Source organism: Bufo gargarizans, chromosome 9 (genome assembly GCF_014858855.1).
Source record: "Bufo gargarizans isolate SCDJY-AF-19 chromosome 9, ASM1485885v1, whole genome shotgun sequence".
In the NCBI taxonomy this organism is placed as follows: domain Eukaryota; kingdom Metazoa; phylum Chordata; class Amphibia; order Anura; family Bufonidae; genus Bufo; species Bufo gargarizans.
Genome location: NC_058088.1, coordinates 104,941,344 through 104,959,461, shown reverse-complemented (window position 1 = coordinate 104,959,461; position 18,118 = coordinate 104,941,344). Strand labels below are relative to the sequence as shown.

The window sequence follows — 18,118 nt, the reverse complement described above, 5'->3', positions numbered from 1 at the left end:
AGTGGAATTCATGACGGATCTGTCTTGGCTATGTTAAAGATAATACAACTGGATCTGTTTATAACGTATGCAGACGGTTAAATTAGCAGTAACGGAAGCGTTTTTGCTGAACCCTGCCGAATCCAGTAAAAACGCTAGTGTGAAAGTAGCCTAAAGCAGATTTTGGTGATGAAACTATGCCGAAATCTGTATCAAAACACCGTCATGTGAACACTCCTTTAAGGGCCAACTCCAGGCTGCATCATGTTTGTGAAGCCAAATAATGGTACCAATATTCCGGATTTTCTTTTGCATAAGGGTGCTACATGCCAATCAATGGTGAATACAAATCTCCTCTTTATTCTTCTGCAGCAGGCATTAAAGGACACTTTCCCCTACAAGTTACATGGGGAAGCAGTAGTCTAAGATATTCCTCTTAATTTTCCCAATGCCTAAATCATAAACAGTAATATATCTAGGGCATAGGCAAGCACAGACTGGTGACATGACTCGCCAAAGTCGCCTGCCTACACAGGAGCAACTGGGCAGGAGAAGCTCTAGGACACATCTATGGAACAGCTAGTCAGAAGATTGGACAGTCATTTTAAAAGGATTATGTTAGATTAGAAGATTCTACTTTTCCCCCCAGAAATAGCTCCACACTCCATGGATTATGTCTGGTACTGCAACTCAGCACCATAAACCTTAAAGGGGTTTTCCATAAGTTTTATACTGATGACCTATTCTGTGACACCCAGGACCCCCGCTGATCAGCTGTTTGAGAAGACAACGGCGTTCGCAGTTGTGCTGTGGTCTTCTCTCAGCTTACCAAGCACAGCGCCGTACATTATATAGCGGCATTCACTTTAATGGAGCCGAGCTGCGCCTAGGCCATGTGATCAAGGAACGTGACATTACACGGCTGAGAGATGGCAGCGGTGCAACTGCAAACGCCTATGTCTTCTCAAACAGCTGATCGGCAGGAGTCTGGGGTGTCAGACCCACACCAATCAAATACTCTTGGATAGGTCATCAGTTTAAAACCCCTTTAAAAAAAAAAGGGAGTTCATGGCATCCTGCAGTCGACAAATAATATCCCATATGCAAATTCGTTGAAAAGCGCACAAGGGGTGGTTCCCATCACCAGCGGTGCTTAGACACTTTCAACTGAATCCAACCCCGCTCCTCCCCTTAGTGGCTTATAGCCGCCTTTTTCTGGCCCTGACGTCATTGAGCCACTGGTTGAAGTCTCACGCCTGCAGTGAGAGCCCAAGCCTTCACCCCCCACATGTCCACTCAATCACTGGCTGCAGCGGTGTCCTGTCACCCACACAGCACATCACTGGTCTTTTTAAGTCTTCAATATTCCCGTTAAATTTGTGGTTTTGGAGTGACTGACTCTTTAAAAAGGTTTGTCCGAGACTTAAAAATTTCAACAATGCCCCCCAAATACTGTAAAATATTATTATTAATTAATTAAAAAATTACATATTCACCTCTTACTTTGGCACTGTTCTTTGTGCAGCTGGTCTGGACCCTTCCCCGCTGTTTTTCCTACAGACTGCAGCCAATCGGTCCTCGGCAGTCTTGTTCTGTACACCATTGAGGACAGCGATTGGCTGTAGTGATCACGTGCTGTATACCAGCATGTCCCTGCTGCAGTCTAGAAACAGCAGCAGAACAACTGGACTGGCAGTGCAGAGAGCGCCACCAGAGAAAGGGTTGAGTAAGTCATTTTTTATTTTGCAATATTTAGGGGCATTGCTCAAATTTTTTTTATTATCTCGGCTAACCCTTTAATGGGGCAAGTGATAACAGGCACAGCCCAAGGATAGCAAGTGTGCTTTTTTTTTTTTCTCATCACATGGAACAAGAAAAAAAAAAAAGTGTGAACACCTCAAGGTCTTTTAGTACCGCAGGTTGACATAGATCCATGTGTTCAGCCTCCCTTACGCCATATTTTTACTCTTTATTAACAAATGACAATTAAGTTTAAAGCACTGTGGTGTGGAAATTAATTGCATTACAAATTAGAAGACTAAACTAGTGAAAAATCTATGTATGATGAAGTGGAGAACCACACTCAATTCAATGGATTCTGGTGCCAATCAAGGGCTGAAACCAGCCAATGTACATATAGTGAAATTGAGGCACACAGATTTTCAGTGTTGCAATTAAAGTATAACCGTCGTATTTTTTTATTTATTTTTTAAGTATGGATTGTGGTGATTAATATCACCTTGGTGGCCCTAATTCAACTTTTAATTCCACAGTTTTGTTCCCTGTACTGCCTACTTTTCCCTGTGCTATTACAGACAGCCAGGGACTGTAAGTAAATGATTAAAGCCAGGTCCTCCCCAGCAGCTGATAACAGTGCCTGGGCTGTGTGCACTTCCCTGTCCCTGCGCTTGGCAGACGCCCCCTCACTCAGCAGACTGGGACAATACAGAGCTGAAGCAGCGCAGACCAGGGAAGGGAGATCTGCCGTCTGCTCAGTGTATAAATGACAGAAACATGTGGTAAGAGGACCCCTTTGTGCTGCAGGAGATTAACCCTTTAGAGGGGAGGGCTGTGGTTACTGACACTTTTGGGGAGCTATTGTTACTGGCTAGTGAGGGCAGGTGGGATTAGCCTCAGGGTGAGGGCAGTGGTGGCCATCTTAACTGAATAGTGAAATTGCAGTTTTATGCAGACTGGTTGCTAAGGGCTGAATCTTACTAAATATGGGGTAAGTCAGTCTAATAGTAACTGATTCTGGAATATCATGTTATTAGTAACTACATACATGAAAATTGAAATTAGGGTCTAAATGTGACAGTTATCCTTTAAAAGGGAACCTGTCACCGGGATTTTGTGTATAGAGCTGAGGACATGGGTTTCTAGATGGCCGCTAGCACATCCGCAATATCCATTCCTCAAAGCTCTGTGTGCTTTTATTGCGTAAAAAATAAATAAAAAATGATTTGATACATATGCAAATTAAAGAGGACCTTTCACCTGGAAAAATATTGTGAACTAAGTAGCATGACATACAGCGGCGCCCAGGGATCTCAATGCACTTACCATTATCCCTGGGCGCCGCTCTGTTTTCCCGTTATGTCCTCCGGTATCTTCGCTCAGTAGGTTATAGTAGGCGGAGTCTGCCCTTGTCCTGCTGGGCGTCTCCTCCTCCTAGGCTGTAGCGCTGGCCAATCACAGGGCAGAGCTCACAGCCTGGGAGTTTTTTTTCTCCCAGGCTGTGAGCTGTGCGCTGAGATTGGCCAGCGCTACAGCCTAGGAGGAGACACCCAGCAGAACAAGGGCAGACTCCGCCTACTATAACCAAATCCTCAAACATGCCAGAGGACATAACGGGAGAATGGAGCGGCGCCCAGGGATAATAGTAAGTGCATTGAGATCCCTGGGCGCCGCTGTATATGTCAGGATACTTAGTTCACAATGTTTTTTCCAGGTGAAAGGTCCTATTTAACCTGAGATGAATCCTGTCCCTGCCTCATCTCACATACAGGACTCATCTCAGGGTAATTTGCATATGTATTTTATTTTATTTTTTTACACAAAAGCACACAGGGCTATGAGGCTGGGTATTGCGGATGTGCTAGCGGCCATCTAGCAACCCATGTCCTCAGCTCTACCCACAAAATCCCGGTGATAGGTTCCCTTTAAATTAAAATCTTTTTTAGTTTCACAGTAGTTTCATCCAATTGCCCAATATTTGTCTTCGAGGTACAAACAGAATATCTAGACCGGATGTTTCGGTGACATCAGACCTTCATTAGAGGTCACATTTTTATCTTTCCTCCAGAACAGATAAAAATGTGACCGCTAATGAAGGTCTGATGTCACCAAAACGTCCGGTCTAGATATTCTGTTTGCACCTTAAAGACAAATATTGGGCAATTGGATGAAACTACTGTGAAACTAAATAAAGAGTTTAATTGCAACACTGAAAATCTGTGTGCCTCAATTTCACTATATGTATATGAGGTTTGACCCACCTCGGTGCTAGAGAAATTCATATCTAAACAGCCTAATAAAATAACCACAAATGAAGTGTGCTGGCAAACATGTTGCAAATATGAAGTAAAATAAATATGGGGGGGGGGGAATAAAATTACTACATTGGCTAAATGTATACAAGACGTTTCCTCTGTTTTGGCTGGCTATTAAAGCCATGTCATAGACTTTTAAATTCCCTAATAGGATTTCTAGTAAAAGCACAAAAGCCCACTTATATAATAATTTAGCTGTTTGAACATTCACTGTAACTGTTACTCCAGTCATTTGCTGCCAGTCCTCTAAGGTCCAAACTCCCCTTCTTGGTTGGGTCAGACCTTTCCAGATAGTCTGGCAAGGAACCAAAGTCTTCTTGTTTGTGTTGTTGGGGCATTGCTTGTGTAATGCCCACTGGTTTAATTCTTGTTTGTTTTTGAGGGGTGTGATAATCATAACTGTAATCTATATGTACACCCCTCAGCTCTTCCAGTGGTGGGACACGGGCAAGGATCTTTGTAGTGTTTTCTCTAGAGTATCGAAAGGAGATGGCGTCCTCCCGAGACTGTCTAGTGTTACACTGTAAGAGGTCTATAGTGTTTGCAATCTGTTTAGTGTCCCCTGGTAGCTGGCTACTTGAGCTAGAACCCCGAGGCTCTCTGCTGTAGCCCTGTTTCAAAGGCAGGACTGGTGTGTAAGTTTCAAATTGCCCTTTTGTTGGAACTATCTGCTCCAAAAGATCACACCTATTAAGAGCTGAAAATTCTCCAGGTACACATGATAATTCTTGCAGATGTGAAGTCTTTTCATCCTCCCAGGGAACAAGGTCATCACAGGATTTCAGGCCACTCTTGGGCATATGCAAAGCTCCAAGCTCTAGTGCTAAACGTTCTGTGTCAAGAGATTTACTTCTTCTGTTAAGTGAAAGTGGAACTGGACTTGAAGGACTTAGTTTATAGTGGTCCAAGTGACGAGGAAGACTTGTCACTCCCCAGTTATAGCTTTGGAAAGAATGATGAGAGTCCATTTGCAGCAGTTGTTCATCACACTCAGCTAGGGACTCTTGTACATAGCTGTGATCAAAACCCTCAAATGATGAAACAACATCTTCGTCTGGACTTAGGTCTAGCTGTTGCTCACACTCCCCTTCATTTTCTACATCTACAATATCAAAGGTCACCATAGTAGGAAGAGCATTAAGAGTGTGATGGAATGATGAGCTTGAACCAGTGTTGCCGAGTCTTTCAGAAATACTTGAAAATAACATGCCATTATTAGCAAACTCAACCAGTGTCTCAGAGAAGTTTACAGCCTGCTCACAATCGTTTTCTTGACTATATCCAGAAATGGAGGAAAAGTCAGAATCAAATACATTCTTAACGTGGTCCATAGGGACAACATTTGGGTTGGAAAGCTTAGAAACATTCGTCACTCTTGCGACATTCTGGTCTTGAGTTCCAAGGCCATCGACATTCAACTCAAAACCAGAATCTTCTACGAAGCCATTTCCCTTGAGGTCCCGCATGTAACCACCCTGTTTTATAGCATCTGTTAAAGTGTCTTTCCAGCCAAGTTTGTCAGGTTGAGCATTTTGTAGTCCTTTGTCAGCTCCATCTTTGTTGAAATTTGGTAATGCATATTGGTCCCTCATAAGGTAGTCCTTGTTTTTGCCAGTTAAGCTAGCAGTTCTCATTTCACATTCAAGGTTTTGATTTTCTTTGGAAAAAATGTCTTTACCTAGATGATCCATCCCTTTCATTGCTGCTTCTCGTTGCCTTTCCCAGAACAACAACTGTTTCTGAATGACAGCCAACCTTTCTTCTTCTGTCTCAGTTGCTCCCAATTTGTGTTCAATATTCTGAATTAAGTCACTGTCTACAGGAAGACTAAAGTCAAAAAACTGATCAAATATTTCTGAGCAGATGGTTTTGTTGTCGTATAGAGACTCTCCACCAGGAGCAGGGCTCATTAAACTGTCATCAGGTTCGTAAAACTCATAAAGTGCATCACCACTGTAGCTGTCTCTGGGAAGACGTTCCTTTTGGGAAAAGCCTTCTCCACCATCGTCATCAGGGCCAGGCGTGTTAGAGTCATAGTACCCTTCATCACTGTTTGGAGCAGACTCTTGCTGATCACTTTGAGGTGTTAGCAATTCTGTGTTACTAAGAACACTCCTGTCAACAAAGGCATCTTCAGCAGCCATGGCGTAAGCATTAGGTTCCAATTCAGTAAAGCTTTTAGACATATTGTCATGTTCCTTTTCATCTTCCATTCCATAGCTGGCATCCGCTTCATTGCCATTTTCTAACAGCTGCTGAAGATACTCTTCTTCCATGTCATCCGGGGTTGCCATCTCCTCACCACCTCCTTGGTAGGTAACAAGGCAGGAGCTTCTCTTTGTTGCCTCTCTACTTCTTTCTACAGAAATGGAATTATCACTGATGTTGTCAATGTCTTGTTCAGCAATGATATCTCCACAACCTGTAAATGAGTCAAAACTCTTCAGGGATGAAACATCCTCAAACATCAGACTAAGCTGGTCAGCAGCTGAAGGAAGAGGATCTCTGTCAGATTCAGGTTTTCCACTCTCAGCAGATACCTCTTTAGGATCAGAACAATCAATAAAGCCATCCGGTTTAGAATCACTGATAGGATTTTGATCTACAGAGGGAACGTCACAGTTTTCTACAAGCAATTCATCAGTTTTGTGTGGTGGAATATCAGATATGCTTACTGAACAAGCTGGTAACTCTTCCTTCTCAGTCTCAACAGTTACATTCAATGAAGATATATCAGAGTGTAGGTGGCTGATCTTTGGTTGCTCACTGCTGTCCTGCAGACCACCATCTTCTGAGGAATATCTAGTTAACTGCTCTAATATGACGCTCTGCGTTATATGGTCATATCGCTCACACTTTTCTGGGTTAGGGGTTTTGGTTTTTTTGTGACGACGGATACTACTGAATAATCCCTTCAGCCCTTTCTTTGGTCTGGGAAAAGAGAACGATTTATCGCCATTCAGCTTTTTCTCAAAACATTCTGTGCTTCCCATTGGGGACATGTCATGGTAATTAAAGTCAAGCTTAACTGGTGAAGTAATCCCAGAGTCAGCACTATGGGAGCTGGGAAGGGTACATCCTGGAGTAGAAGGATCACCACCATGATATCGGCTGATGGTATTAGCTGAGTAACCTTCTTTATTATCCACAGCATGCACATCACTGATGCCATCATGGGTCTTGCTTTTACTCACTGATTTCCTTGAGTTACCTTTTCCTAAACCTTTGTGCTTTCCTCCAAAGAAGCTGGGCAGTGTACAAATACTCTTTCTCCCGCCAAAGAATTTGAAAGGATTTTTTTTCTGCTTTCCTGAAGTTTGCTGGTCCACACATGATCCCGTCTGTATTGGGAGAATATCCACTCTGTCACAGGGAACCTCATCCAGAGTTTCACAGACAGAAGCGGAGGACTTTAGACATGTAGATTCCTCTTGGCAGCTATGGCCAGCTTCCATGACAACTGTTAGGTATCTAATGGTGTGCTGATCAGAGGAGTGAAACTGCAGAAGAGCTGGAGCCCAGCTAGTACGAGTGGAGAAACATTCCTTGGATTCCTGCAGGAACAAGCAAAAGACAGAACCACCATCAGTTGGCTGCAACCACATAGCTACAACGAAAACCACTTAAAATGCTTAATAAATAGAACTAAACTTATTTTCTAACATTTCAAAATGTATTGTGACAAAAAAAGTGAAGCCCTACCTATTACAGATGTGTGGATAGCTGATGATACAGATGGAGCAGAGCTAATAGTCAGTCAACGCGTTAACTAGATTCGAGAACTCGCTACATGTGACTTAACTCTGCTACATCTGTACATAGGTTGAATAAAGACAAGTTCAAACTCTCTCAGATAAAATGATAGGACATTAATTACAACCCTCAATGCTGTTAGATAAGCATCTAGGTAAACAAAAAAGGGGAAGAGAAAGCCACCAAGGGCGCGCCACAGGCTCCAATGGTCTCTGAGTAAAACACTAAAAGTTATTAAAAAATTTATAATAGTTGCTGTAAAAGCTATTTCCACAATAAAATTCAATTCAATGTTAAAAAAAATGAGGAATAAAGTGACTGACTTCACTGAGGAGGTGGTCAAAGGGATAAAGCTCAAGACACCCGTTGACTCTGCCTCCCCCGCCAGGATCGCTTGTAGTTAGGAACAGTACCCAGGTTACGTATTGTGGTTTCCTTTTATCATCATCACAGGTGGGCTTAATGCGTTTCAGGGGTTATCAGAACACCCACTTCAGGAGCAGTAATACAAAGTAAAAAAACAGGCTGACTGCTCCTGAGAAGTTTCACGTCAATCAACAGGAGCGGGGCGGGCCGGAGGGACGCAATGGGCGGCTTAAATGGTTAGTGGACGGAGCCCCCTAGGTGCTAATGACCCCCACATACCACCTAGGGGCTGATTAGCATATCTATAAAAGTACGTTTTTAAGGTGAACGGCAGCAGACAGATAAGTAAGAACACTGTTATGGACTGCTGACACTAGCACATCGCTAGTGTCAGTCAGCTAAATAGGACCAAATCTGGTGGTAGAAACCCTTTAAGCCCACCTGTGATGATAATAAAAGGAAACCACAAGACGTAACCCTTGCGTACTGTTCCTAACATACTACAAGCGATCCTGGCGGGGGAGGCAATGGGTGTCTTGAGCTTTATCCCTTTGACCTCCTCCTCAGTGAAGCGAGTCACTTTATTCCTCATTTCTTTTAACATTGAATTTTATTGTGGAAACAGCTTTTACAGCAACTATTATAAGTTTTAATAACTTTTAGTGTTTTACTCAGAGACCATTGGAGCCTGTGGCGCGCCCTTGGTGGCTTTATCTCTTCCCCCTTTTTGTTTTTATTTACATATTTGTGGAGTAGTCGGTCTACTCACCGAGCCACCACCGGCAGCCTCCCGCTCTATCCACTGCCCCCCCCCCCCCCCCCCCCTCATCGCCTCATGTCCCTTCCTCTGGCACCCTGCTTGTTATTCCGACATTTCCTTTTCGGCCAAAGGGATCTCTCCGATTAACAATTAATTTTTTCTAGATCTAGCCCATTTTTTTATTGCTGACATAGTACCGGCTATTACTATGTCTTGGGGTAGGGCATTCCATAGTTTCACTACTCTAACTGTAAAGAACCCTTTCCTGTACTGATGCCAAATTGGCCTTTCCCTTTTCTGGTCCTTTTTAAAGTCCTTGGAATGAATAAATCCTGTTGCAGTTCTTTGTACTGACCACAACTGTATTTCTACATGTGAATGAACACCTCTAAGGGGTCTTGCCCCCCCCCCCCTCCCAAGTAGCCTCTCATTTTAGGGCCTCTATCACACTATCGTTTTTTCCCCCGTTTTGCAAGCCTTTTTTTGTGTTCCGTATACGGAACCATTCATTTCAAGGGGTCCGCAAAAAACGGAATGTACTCCGTATGCATTCCGTATCTCCGTTCCGTGCAAGGATAGAACATGTCCTATATTTAGCCGCAAATCACGTTCCGTGGCTCCATTAAAGTCAATGGCTCCAAAAAAAAAAAAAAAAAAAAAAAAAAAAAAAAAAAATGCATCTGTATCAGTTCTGTTTTTTGCAGAACCAGCTATTGAAAAGGTTATGCCCAGCCCAATTTGTTCTATGTAATTACTGTATACCATACGGAAAAGATGAACTGAAACAGAAACACAACGGGGAAAAAAATAAAATAAAAATGAACGGATCTGTGAAAAACGGACCGCAAAACACTGAAATAGCCATACGGTAGTGTGAAAGAGGCCTAACACAGACCTTCAATCCCATTTAATAATCCATTCACCCACCTCTTAACCTTTTGTAGCTCCCTTTATTCTTCATAGCATGCAGTGGCTAAAATTGAGTCCCTTACTCAAGACATAGCCTTACAAGGGATTTATAAACAAGTACTGTTACATTGGGAACACCAGCTTATCTTTCTTTTTATACAACCTAAAATATTATTTGCTTTTGCAGCTGCTGGCTGACATTGAGTACTGCTACTCTGCTTACTTGTAACAAGTACATCTATCTCCGGGAACTCCCATAAAAATGAATGGAGCTGGTGCACGCATGCCCGACTGGCCGCTCCATTCATTTCAGGGTGCTCCACGGGGCATGGCATCCCCGTTTTGAGATCGGTAAGGTTCCGGTGGTAGGACACTCAGATCTAATAGTTATCCTGTAGCCCACAGATTAGCAGCCTTCAGCACTCCAGCTGCTCTGAAACTACAACTCCCATCATGCATACTTACCTGGCAGGATCTTGTAACTCCCATAGAAGTGAAAAGAGGATTCTGAGAGTTGTAGTTTCAGAACAGTACCGAGGTTGCTGGTCCCTGCCCTAGCCTGTGGAGAGGAGATAAACTTCACATACCTGGAACGCCCCTTTAATTTCTAAGGCACTAAAAGGGATGCAAAAGTGCACCATTTCCATGAGGTCAATGAGATGACAAGGTGACTGGTCAGTGTCATCAGGTTTTTCTTTTATCTTTTTAAAATCAGTTGCAGAGCAGCAATTCCTTGTCAATGCATTAAGCAATGAACAGAGAAACGAGGCATGCAAGCTATGGACGGCGCTTCTAGACACCTAATCAATGCTCAAACATGAGGACAAAGCAATCACTAGAGCATTGTTCTGTACAAGTCAAGACTATTGAATAGCAGTTTTGTGTTTCTATGTATTCTCTTCATCCTATAGAAAACAGTCACATAGGATGGTAGCCCCCCCACCCCCACCGGCTGTATGGCAAGTAGCTGCAGAGGAACGCCCCACCCCCACACTACATCTGGTACACCACAGCTATGTTTGCATCTACATTCAGGACTCCCTGTGCAGTTCCATCCGTTTTGACTGCAAGAACAACAAGGCATACAGCAACAATGTGCTACTAAAATGGCTGAGACAATGAAGGTGCCCTCATGGACCCAACTGGAACGGCCCCTTTGCACTGGCCAATGTAAATTGCTATTCGTCATTTATTTTTTTGTGCGTGTGATAAATGCATCCAAAACTGATTGCATCCGTGCGGAAAATACTGAAACCATCCGTTTTTTCCTGAACAGATCCTGACAATCTGTATCGTTCATGTGAAAAAAGCCTTACACCGCCAGATAATTATTGGCGGGGTCTCGGCCCGTGTAAAGGGCCCTTAAGTCAACGAGGTCTACCAAAAGTTGCTGTAATCCGTCCCACAATGGAACGGCATAGTGTGGCCTTTATTCTGAATGGAAACCATGACACATGCACAGAGCTATTTAAATGTGCACTTTGTCCAGCCAGTTGCCTTACGCCCCCGCTCCCTCAGCCGCTTGCTATATGAAAATGGAAGAATTTAAAGTATGTGTTCTACAAGACTATTTCAAGGACTGAAATACTGCGGGTAAACATATACCGTGTCGGGTACCAAGCACAAGCAATGCGCCGTACATTTTATTTGTCCCCCCCCCCTCTGTATTCACCCCCATAAGACGCATTTCCCTCCCTAAAGTGGGGGTGAAACGCTAGCGCGCTTGTTGATGGGAACAGCCACACGTGCCTGCTCCGCCTCTAAAACGTCACACGTGCCTGCTCCGCCTCTAAAACGTCACACGTGCCTGCTCCGCCTCTAAAACGTCACACGTGCCTGCTCCGCCTCTAAAACGTCACACGTGCCTGCTCCGCCTCTAAAACGTCACACGTGCCTGCTCCGCCTCTAAAACGTCACACGTGCCTGCTCCTGTGTACGTGCCCTGGTAACTGATGAGACATGGGAGCTGATCTGAGGTCTGAATGAGGGTCTTTTTTTTTTATATTGGGGCTACTTCACATTGGAGTCAGAGGTCTTATTGGGGTCTTATTAACATTGGGAGTCTGATTGGTGGTCTGACCTGAGGTCTAATGAAAAATATTTTTTCTTATTGTACTCCTCAAAAACCTGGGTGTGTCTTTATGGGCTGGTGCATCTTATAGGGCGAAAAATACGGTAATCAAATTCATGCTTATGTCTTCTGATTATACTGTACAACTTGAAACCAGAAATAATAATTATATACAAGTTAAAACCAGGCTTACTGTGTGAAATGCAAGTCAACAGGAGTCTTCAGGGAGAACGCAGGGGACCCAACAATCCAGAGGTTCATCATCTTTCCCAACAGATACCTGATACATTGCAAGCAATCACTGTCACCACAGAGCCGTCATTTACTCTGGACACATCCTGAACCTACGATGAGAAACATTGACAGATGGTTAATGGGAAAATGTATGCAAAAAAAAAAATCATCAACAGATAAGATGTTTACCGGCCTGGAGTAATACTGTAAGTGCTGGCCATCTACACACAAAGACAAATTCTTCATCAGCACATGATAAGCAACACAGGAGCTCCTGCATCCGAGGCCCAGATCTGACAGTGCTCGCTTCCTCCAGCCCACCCCCACGGACTAACACTGGGTCTCAGAACAGTGGGGCGGGGGTCTCTACTGTACAAGGGGATAAGCAGCGGTTTTTGTTTTGGCCAGAATTTTACATTGCTCATTCTATGGAAGTATGGAATCTGAAGATGGCCATACATTTTGGGCCCTGTTCACTGTTGCGTCTGAAATCCAGTAACGTGATTTGGCTGAGGATCAGGTTACTGGAGCTCACTGTATCCAGCACTGGCGGATGCAACCACGCAACGCTGGATCCCCATCAACTATAATGGGACCCGGAATATAGGACCGCAACTGCATGCAATGTTTTGTGTTCCCCTAAATCCCGGCACATTTTCCGGGGAGAGGATGGATCTCATTATTGTCAATGAGGATCAGGCGCTACTTGGTTATAGCCGGCAATGCTGGATACGGTAAGCTCTGGTGAATGGGGCCTTAGATAGTTGTTGGCCAAACATTCGGCTGAACTGAATTGCCCCATACACATTAGCGCTCAGCCAGGCGTGCATGTCTTCTGAAAGGGGAGAGGGGAGTAAGCAGCTACTAGACACCTCTAGCAGAACAAAAAGGAGCAGGCATGTTGAAATCCAACAACCCAATCTTTCTCTGCCCAACTTTTGGACTGGGTTGGGACGGTCCCTATACATATTAGCAGATTTACAGCAGAAACTCATCTGAATGGGACTTGCAGAACTAACACCATTCAGACGTATGGAATTCATATTCAGTTGCAGAAATGTCTTCTCCAAACCTCATTAAACAAGATAATGCAGGGGGTGATCGAGGCTGGGGTCTCAATATCAAAGACTAGGCCGCTCTTAGTTGTACACACGTGGTCTGACCTGCACGTGGAGAGATTCTGTGGTCTCGGACTATGAACACATGGAACCAGAGGTGCAACAGAGACCCACTCTCTGGGCTAATCGGTGCCTATAAGTGAGCACCCAATGACATCCTGGGCAATGGCAGCTTTAGTGTGCACTGACTCAGATTTCTCATAAAGCTAGAGAAAGGAAATGTCAGGAACATGATAAATAAGTAATGGCGGCAGCAGGAGGAGGGTCTGGGATTCTTCCACAAGGTCTAACAAAAACTTCTCTGGAGACAAAACATAAAGGGAAAAAATGGCACATGGAGACAGACTGTGAAACCAGAGAGGAACACGTGAAATTCTTCATTTATTCTGGGCAACGGTAAGGCCCTCATAAAACTACATTCAGCAGCTGTTCCAACAACCGGGGATTGATTGCAGCCATAACAAACCAATCTGATAGGGAGATGTAAGAAAAAGTGCGAAATGCGTTGCCTAAAGTCCAGGCGTGAAAATCCCTTCTACCCAAAGAGTCTTCCATCAATGACAGCGTTTTCTATGTGAGAACATAACCCACGGCCATCACTCAGGTCAGTCTTAGGCTACTTTCACACTGGCATTCGGGCGGATCCGTCTTGTATCTGCACCGATAATGCAAACGCTTGTATCCATTCAGAACAGATCCGTTTGCATTATTCATAGAAAAAAAGTCTAAGTCAAAACGGATCCATCCTGACTTACATTGAAAGTCAATGGGGGACGGATCAGTTTTTAATTGCACCATATTGTGTCAGTGAAAAATGGATCAGTTTGGCTCCACATTGTCAGGCGTGCCCCCTGCACAGGGGTAATGCCTACACGTGCCCCCTGCACAGTGTTTGCATCTCTTTCTGGCAAAGCTACATAGTTCTGTCCCGCAAAATTTATGCCATGTCTAGTGTCGGTTGGGCACCACTGCTGTATAACATCTGAGGCAGAGAAGGGATAGTATGTACCAGTATATAGGGAGACGATATGGGTGTCATATTACGGATCCATGAGGTACAGACTGAGGGCACACACCCTTAGGGTACATTCACACGACAGTATTTCTGGGTCCGCATCAGTTCCGCAATGTGGAACGCATGTGGCAGGTACCTGTCTTTTGCAGAGCCACAATTTGCGGACTGCAAAACACTTACGGTTGTGTGAATGTACCCTTTTTCTAATGTTAGCAATACATATTAGATGTGTGTCAGCCAAATCCACATAGATGGTTGAGTGTATGCGGGCTTCCCGACTCTCCCCTGGTGGCAGATGTCCGGGAGATAATTGGGCAGTTTGATTTCAACATGTCCCATCCTTTTGTTCTCAGCTTTCTCCCTTGTTCAGAACACATACATGTTGCATACGGTATTTTCTGACAGGGCGGAATCCAGTGTTTACGCCGGAAAGCAGCTGGATCCCATTATAGCGAATGAGGATCTGGCGGTGTATGGCAGTTCCTAGCTATTCCGTATTCGGTAAACTCAGTTAACCTGTTCCTCTGCCGGAACAGACTGCTGGAGTAGTTGCCGCATACGTGAACTTATAAACCTTAGTTCACACAGTAATTTTTTGATCAGCGATTTCCATCAGTGATTGTGAGGAAACAAACAAAAAAAACAGATACAGGTCAAAAAACACAGAACAAGTACAAATCTTTCCATTATGCCTCATCTCTCTGTAGCCACCACTCCTGGATTTGGCTCACAATCACTGATGGAAATGACGGACCAAACACTGACATGTGATTAAGGCTACTTTCACACTTGCGTTCAGAGCGGATCCGTCTGGTGTCTGCACAGACGGATCTGCTCCTATAATGCAGACGATGGGATCCGTTCAGAACGGATCAGTCTGCATTATAGTTTAGAAAAAATTCTAAGTGTGAAAGTTGCTCAGACGGATCCGTCCAGACTTTACATTGAAAGTGAATGGGGGACGGATCCGTTTGAAATTGAGCCATATTGTGTCAACTTTAAACTGATCCGTCCCCATTGACTTACATTGTAAGTCTGGACGGATCCGTTTGCCTCCGCACGGCCAGGCGGACACCCGAACGCTGCAAGCTGCGTTCAGGTGTCCGCCTGCTGAGCGGAGCGGAGGCCAAACGGTGCCAAACTGATGCATTCTGAGCGGATCCGCATTAACTTAGAATGCATTAGGGCCGTACGGATGCGTTCAGGGCCGCTTGTGAGAGCCTTCAAACGGAACTCACAAGCGGAGGCCCGAACGCAAATGTGAAATTAGCCTAAGGCCTCATGCACACAAAAATGTTTTTCATGTGTGCTACTTACATTTTTGCGGATAGAACACAGACCCATTTAATTCTATGGGACCGCGCACACATCCAGAATTTTTGCATATCCATGTGATGCAGATTAGGCAACTTGAACACTTGCGGCAGAGTGATCCGGCAAGCAGTTCTGTCGCCGGAACTGCCTGCCGGATCAGGCAATCTACATGCAAACGGACAGCATTTGTAGATGGATCCGGAAGCAGATCCGTCTCACAAATGCATTGCAAGAACTGATTTTTTTCTCACATTTTTAAAAGGTCTGCGCATGCGCAGACCAGAAGGACGGATCCGGCCCTAATACATTTGAATGTAAGTTAATGCCAGATCCGGCATTCCAGCAAGTGTTCCGGAATTTTGGACGGAGATAAAACTTCAGCATGCTGAAAAGTAAAAAGACGGAACTGAAGACATCCCCAACAGATTACTCTCCATTCAGAATGCATGAATCAGTTTTTTCTTCCGGTATTGAGCCCCTAGGATGGAACTCAGTGCCGGAAAAGAAAAACGCTAGTGTGAAAGTACCGCTATAGAAAATGTCCTGTTATACTTTGTATTGCGGACGAGAATAGCCAATTCTATTCATGGGAGTGAGAAAAACATGGAATGCTAAACCTGAAGGCCCCTTTACATGGGCCACTGATTGGGACGTTTGTAACTGATAACTACCCCGTGTATCGGTGCTGCCGATCACCCCGTGAAAACATCGCTGATGTGGGCACCTAAATGTTTCTGGGCAGCAAACCGTCCTGCCAATCTGCTGACCCAAACCAATGAACGTGCATGGAGGACTAGAGTTTGCTCACCCCCATACAGCGCAGGTGATTACTGCATGCAAACGCAGCTCTCACCTCCTGTAAAGAGCAGGCAATTATTCACAACAGTTTCCGATAATTGCCTGCCTGTGTAAAGGGCCTTTAAGGAGGTGTCCTGCCAAAACTGCTCCATTCTCAGCCGCTTTCAGTCCTTATGGAAGTCCAGAAAAAATAAAAAAATGCCCCATCCGCCTGTGGTCCCACCATTGCTGCGAGTCCTGGCAGGATGAGAAAGCGGCTGGGTCTCAGCAGTCACAGAGGCTTGAATGGTACATCACTGCTGTGACTGCTGAGTCCAGTGATTGGTCACAGCAGTCACGGGACCATAGTGCTTCCTGGTCACACACCATTGGTGGGGTCACAGACAGGTGAGTTATTTTAGTGTCCATAGCACAGGGGGCTGTCGGCGACCCCTTCACGTGTCATGAATTGACTGCACAACACGTTAATACCCCTGCTACCGCCAGAGAAGTGGTCGACTGAAAGGGATTGTCCTATCCTCCAACAGCTCATATGCCCGGTATGCACATGGCTGCCATAGAATTACTGTCAGTGTGAGAAAGCATCAAATCTAACCTGTAGGGAGAAACAAGAAAAAAAAGACCTACCCTACGGTCCCTGCCAATGCCATGGTGCCAGGGGGCACTAGGTCATAGAGAGGGGCCCAGCACTGGTGTAAAAGCTGCTGATCACAATACACAGTGCCCCGCAGACCCCAAAAAGTTTTGGCAAGAGGCGCACACACCCCAGTCACTTATGGCAGATCTCTTACAATCTTCTCCCACTCCATGTTATTACAGCCCATGCCAGCCTGAGCCCTGCCATCTGCTACACTAGTAGGCTGGCACTGGCGTGCAGGGGCACAGTATAATGCGCACAGTCCCAGCCCCCATTGTAGTGGCCTTATTTACTACTGTAGTCAATACATCAGCGGGAGGGATTCGCAGCACTCCATACATAAAACCGCAGCCTTCCCCCCTGCACATAGGAACCGTACGCGGCGCTTGTGTGCCTCTTACCAGCTGTGTTTTGGTGTAGGCCTCGGTGCCTCCGCAGCCTCCTGCCCAGACTCCCAGCACCGCAGACTGATGCTCCTGTACCAGTGCGGCCTCTACCTGACCACCACCCCCAGCTTGCGCTGAGTGACGTGCAAGCGAACCAATCAAAGCACGCAAAAACACCTTCGCTTAACCAATCGCCTACCAGCCGTAGAACCGCAAACACTCCTCTGATTGGCTCCTCTGATGATTGACAATAGCTACAGCCAATGAGAAAAGAAAATCAGTTTGCCGTCCGTGTGAGTAGGCTATGTGAGTGTAGTAGAGCGGCGTCATGTGAATGGGTTCAGCCTCTGTGAGGGGAAGTCACTGTGCGGACACAGGGGGGGGGGATAGACACCTGCTGCCACGTTCTGGGGTCGCTACTTTTACACATTTTGGTCCATGTAACTTTGTGCTATTTTGCCTATTGACCTATGAGGAGGCATGTGCGGTGAGCTATATAGGCTGCTGTGATGCTGCATGGCGTGGTATATGTCCACACTGTGTTATGTGTACATTGTATATAATTCCCCTGAGTGTGCTGCTGTGTACAGTGACATATGCCATCCACAGGCCCATATGCAAAAAAGTACATTGAGTGGCCAATAGTTATGTGGTTTATAGAAGAAAAAAAACTGCAGGTTGTGCGTCTTATACAGTAAAAACCAGATACTGATGTATACCAGTGTA

The 18,118-nt window shown here is 45.0% G+C and overlaps 1 protein-coding gene across 1 annotated transcript; it reads right to left on the bottom strand.

Annotated features, from left to right (window-relative positions):
• Window positions 1–3,884: 3,884 nt before the first annotated feature.
• LOC122919373 (APC membrane recruitment protein 1-like) lies at window positions 3,885–17,509 on the bottom strand. The gene is made up of 3 exons (XM_044268364.1): window positions 17,408–17,509; window positions 12,084–12,234; window positions 3,885–7,585 (listed from the first exon to the last, which is right to left on the bottom strand). Exon 3 carries the CDS (start codon window positions 7,484–7,486, stop codon window positions 4,223–4,225), a length of 3,264 nt encoding a protein of 1,087 aa, XP_044124299.1. The 5' UTR covers window positions 7,487–7,585; window positions 12,084–12,234; window positions 17,408–17,509; the 3' UTR covers window positions 3,885–4,222.
• Window positions 17,510–18,118: the final 609 nt, after the last annotated feature.

Coding starts and splice junctions, on each gene's coding strand:
- LOC122919373 (XM_044268364.1), bottom strand. CDS start 7,486: ATGGAAGCTGGCCATAGCTGCCAAGAGGAATCTACATGTCTAAAGTCC.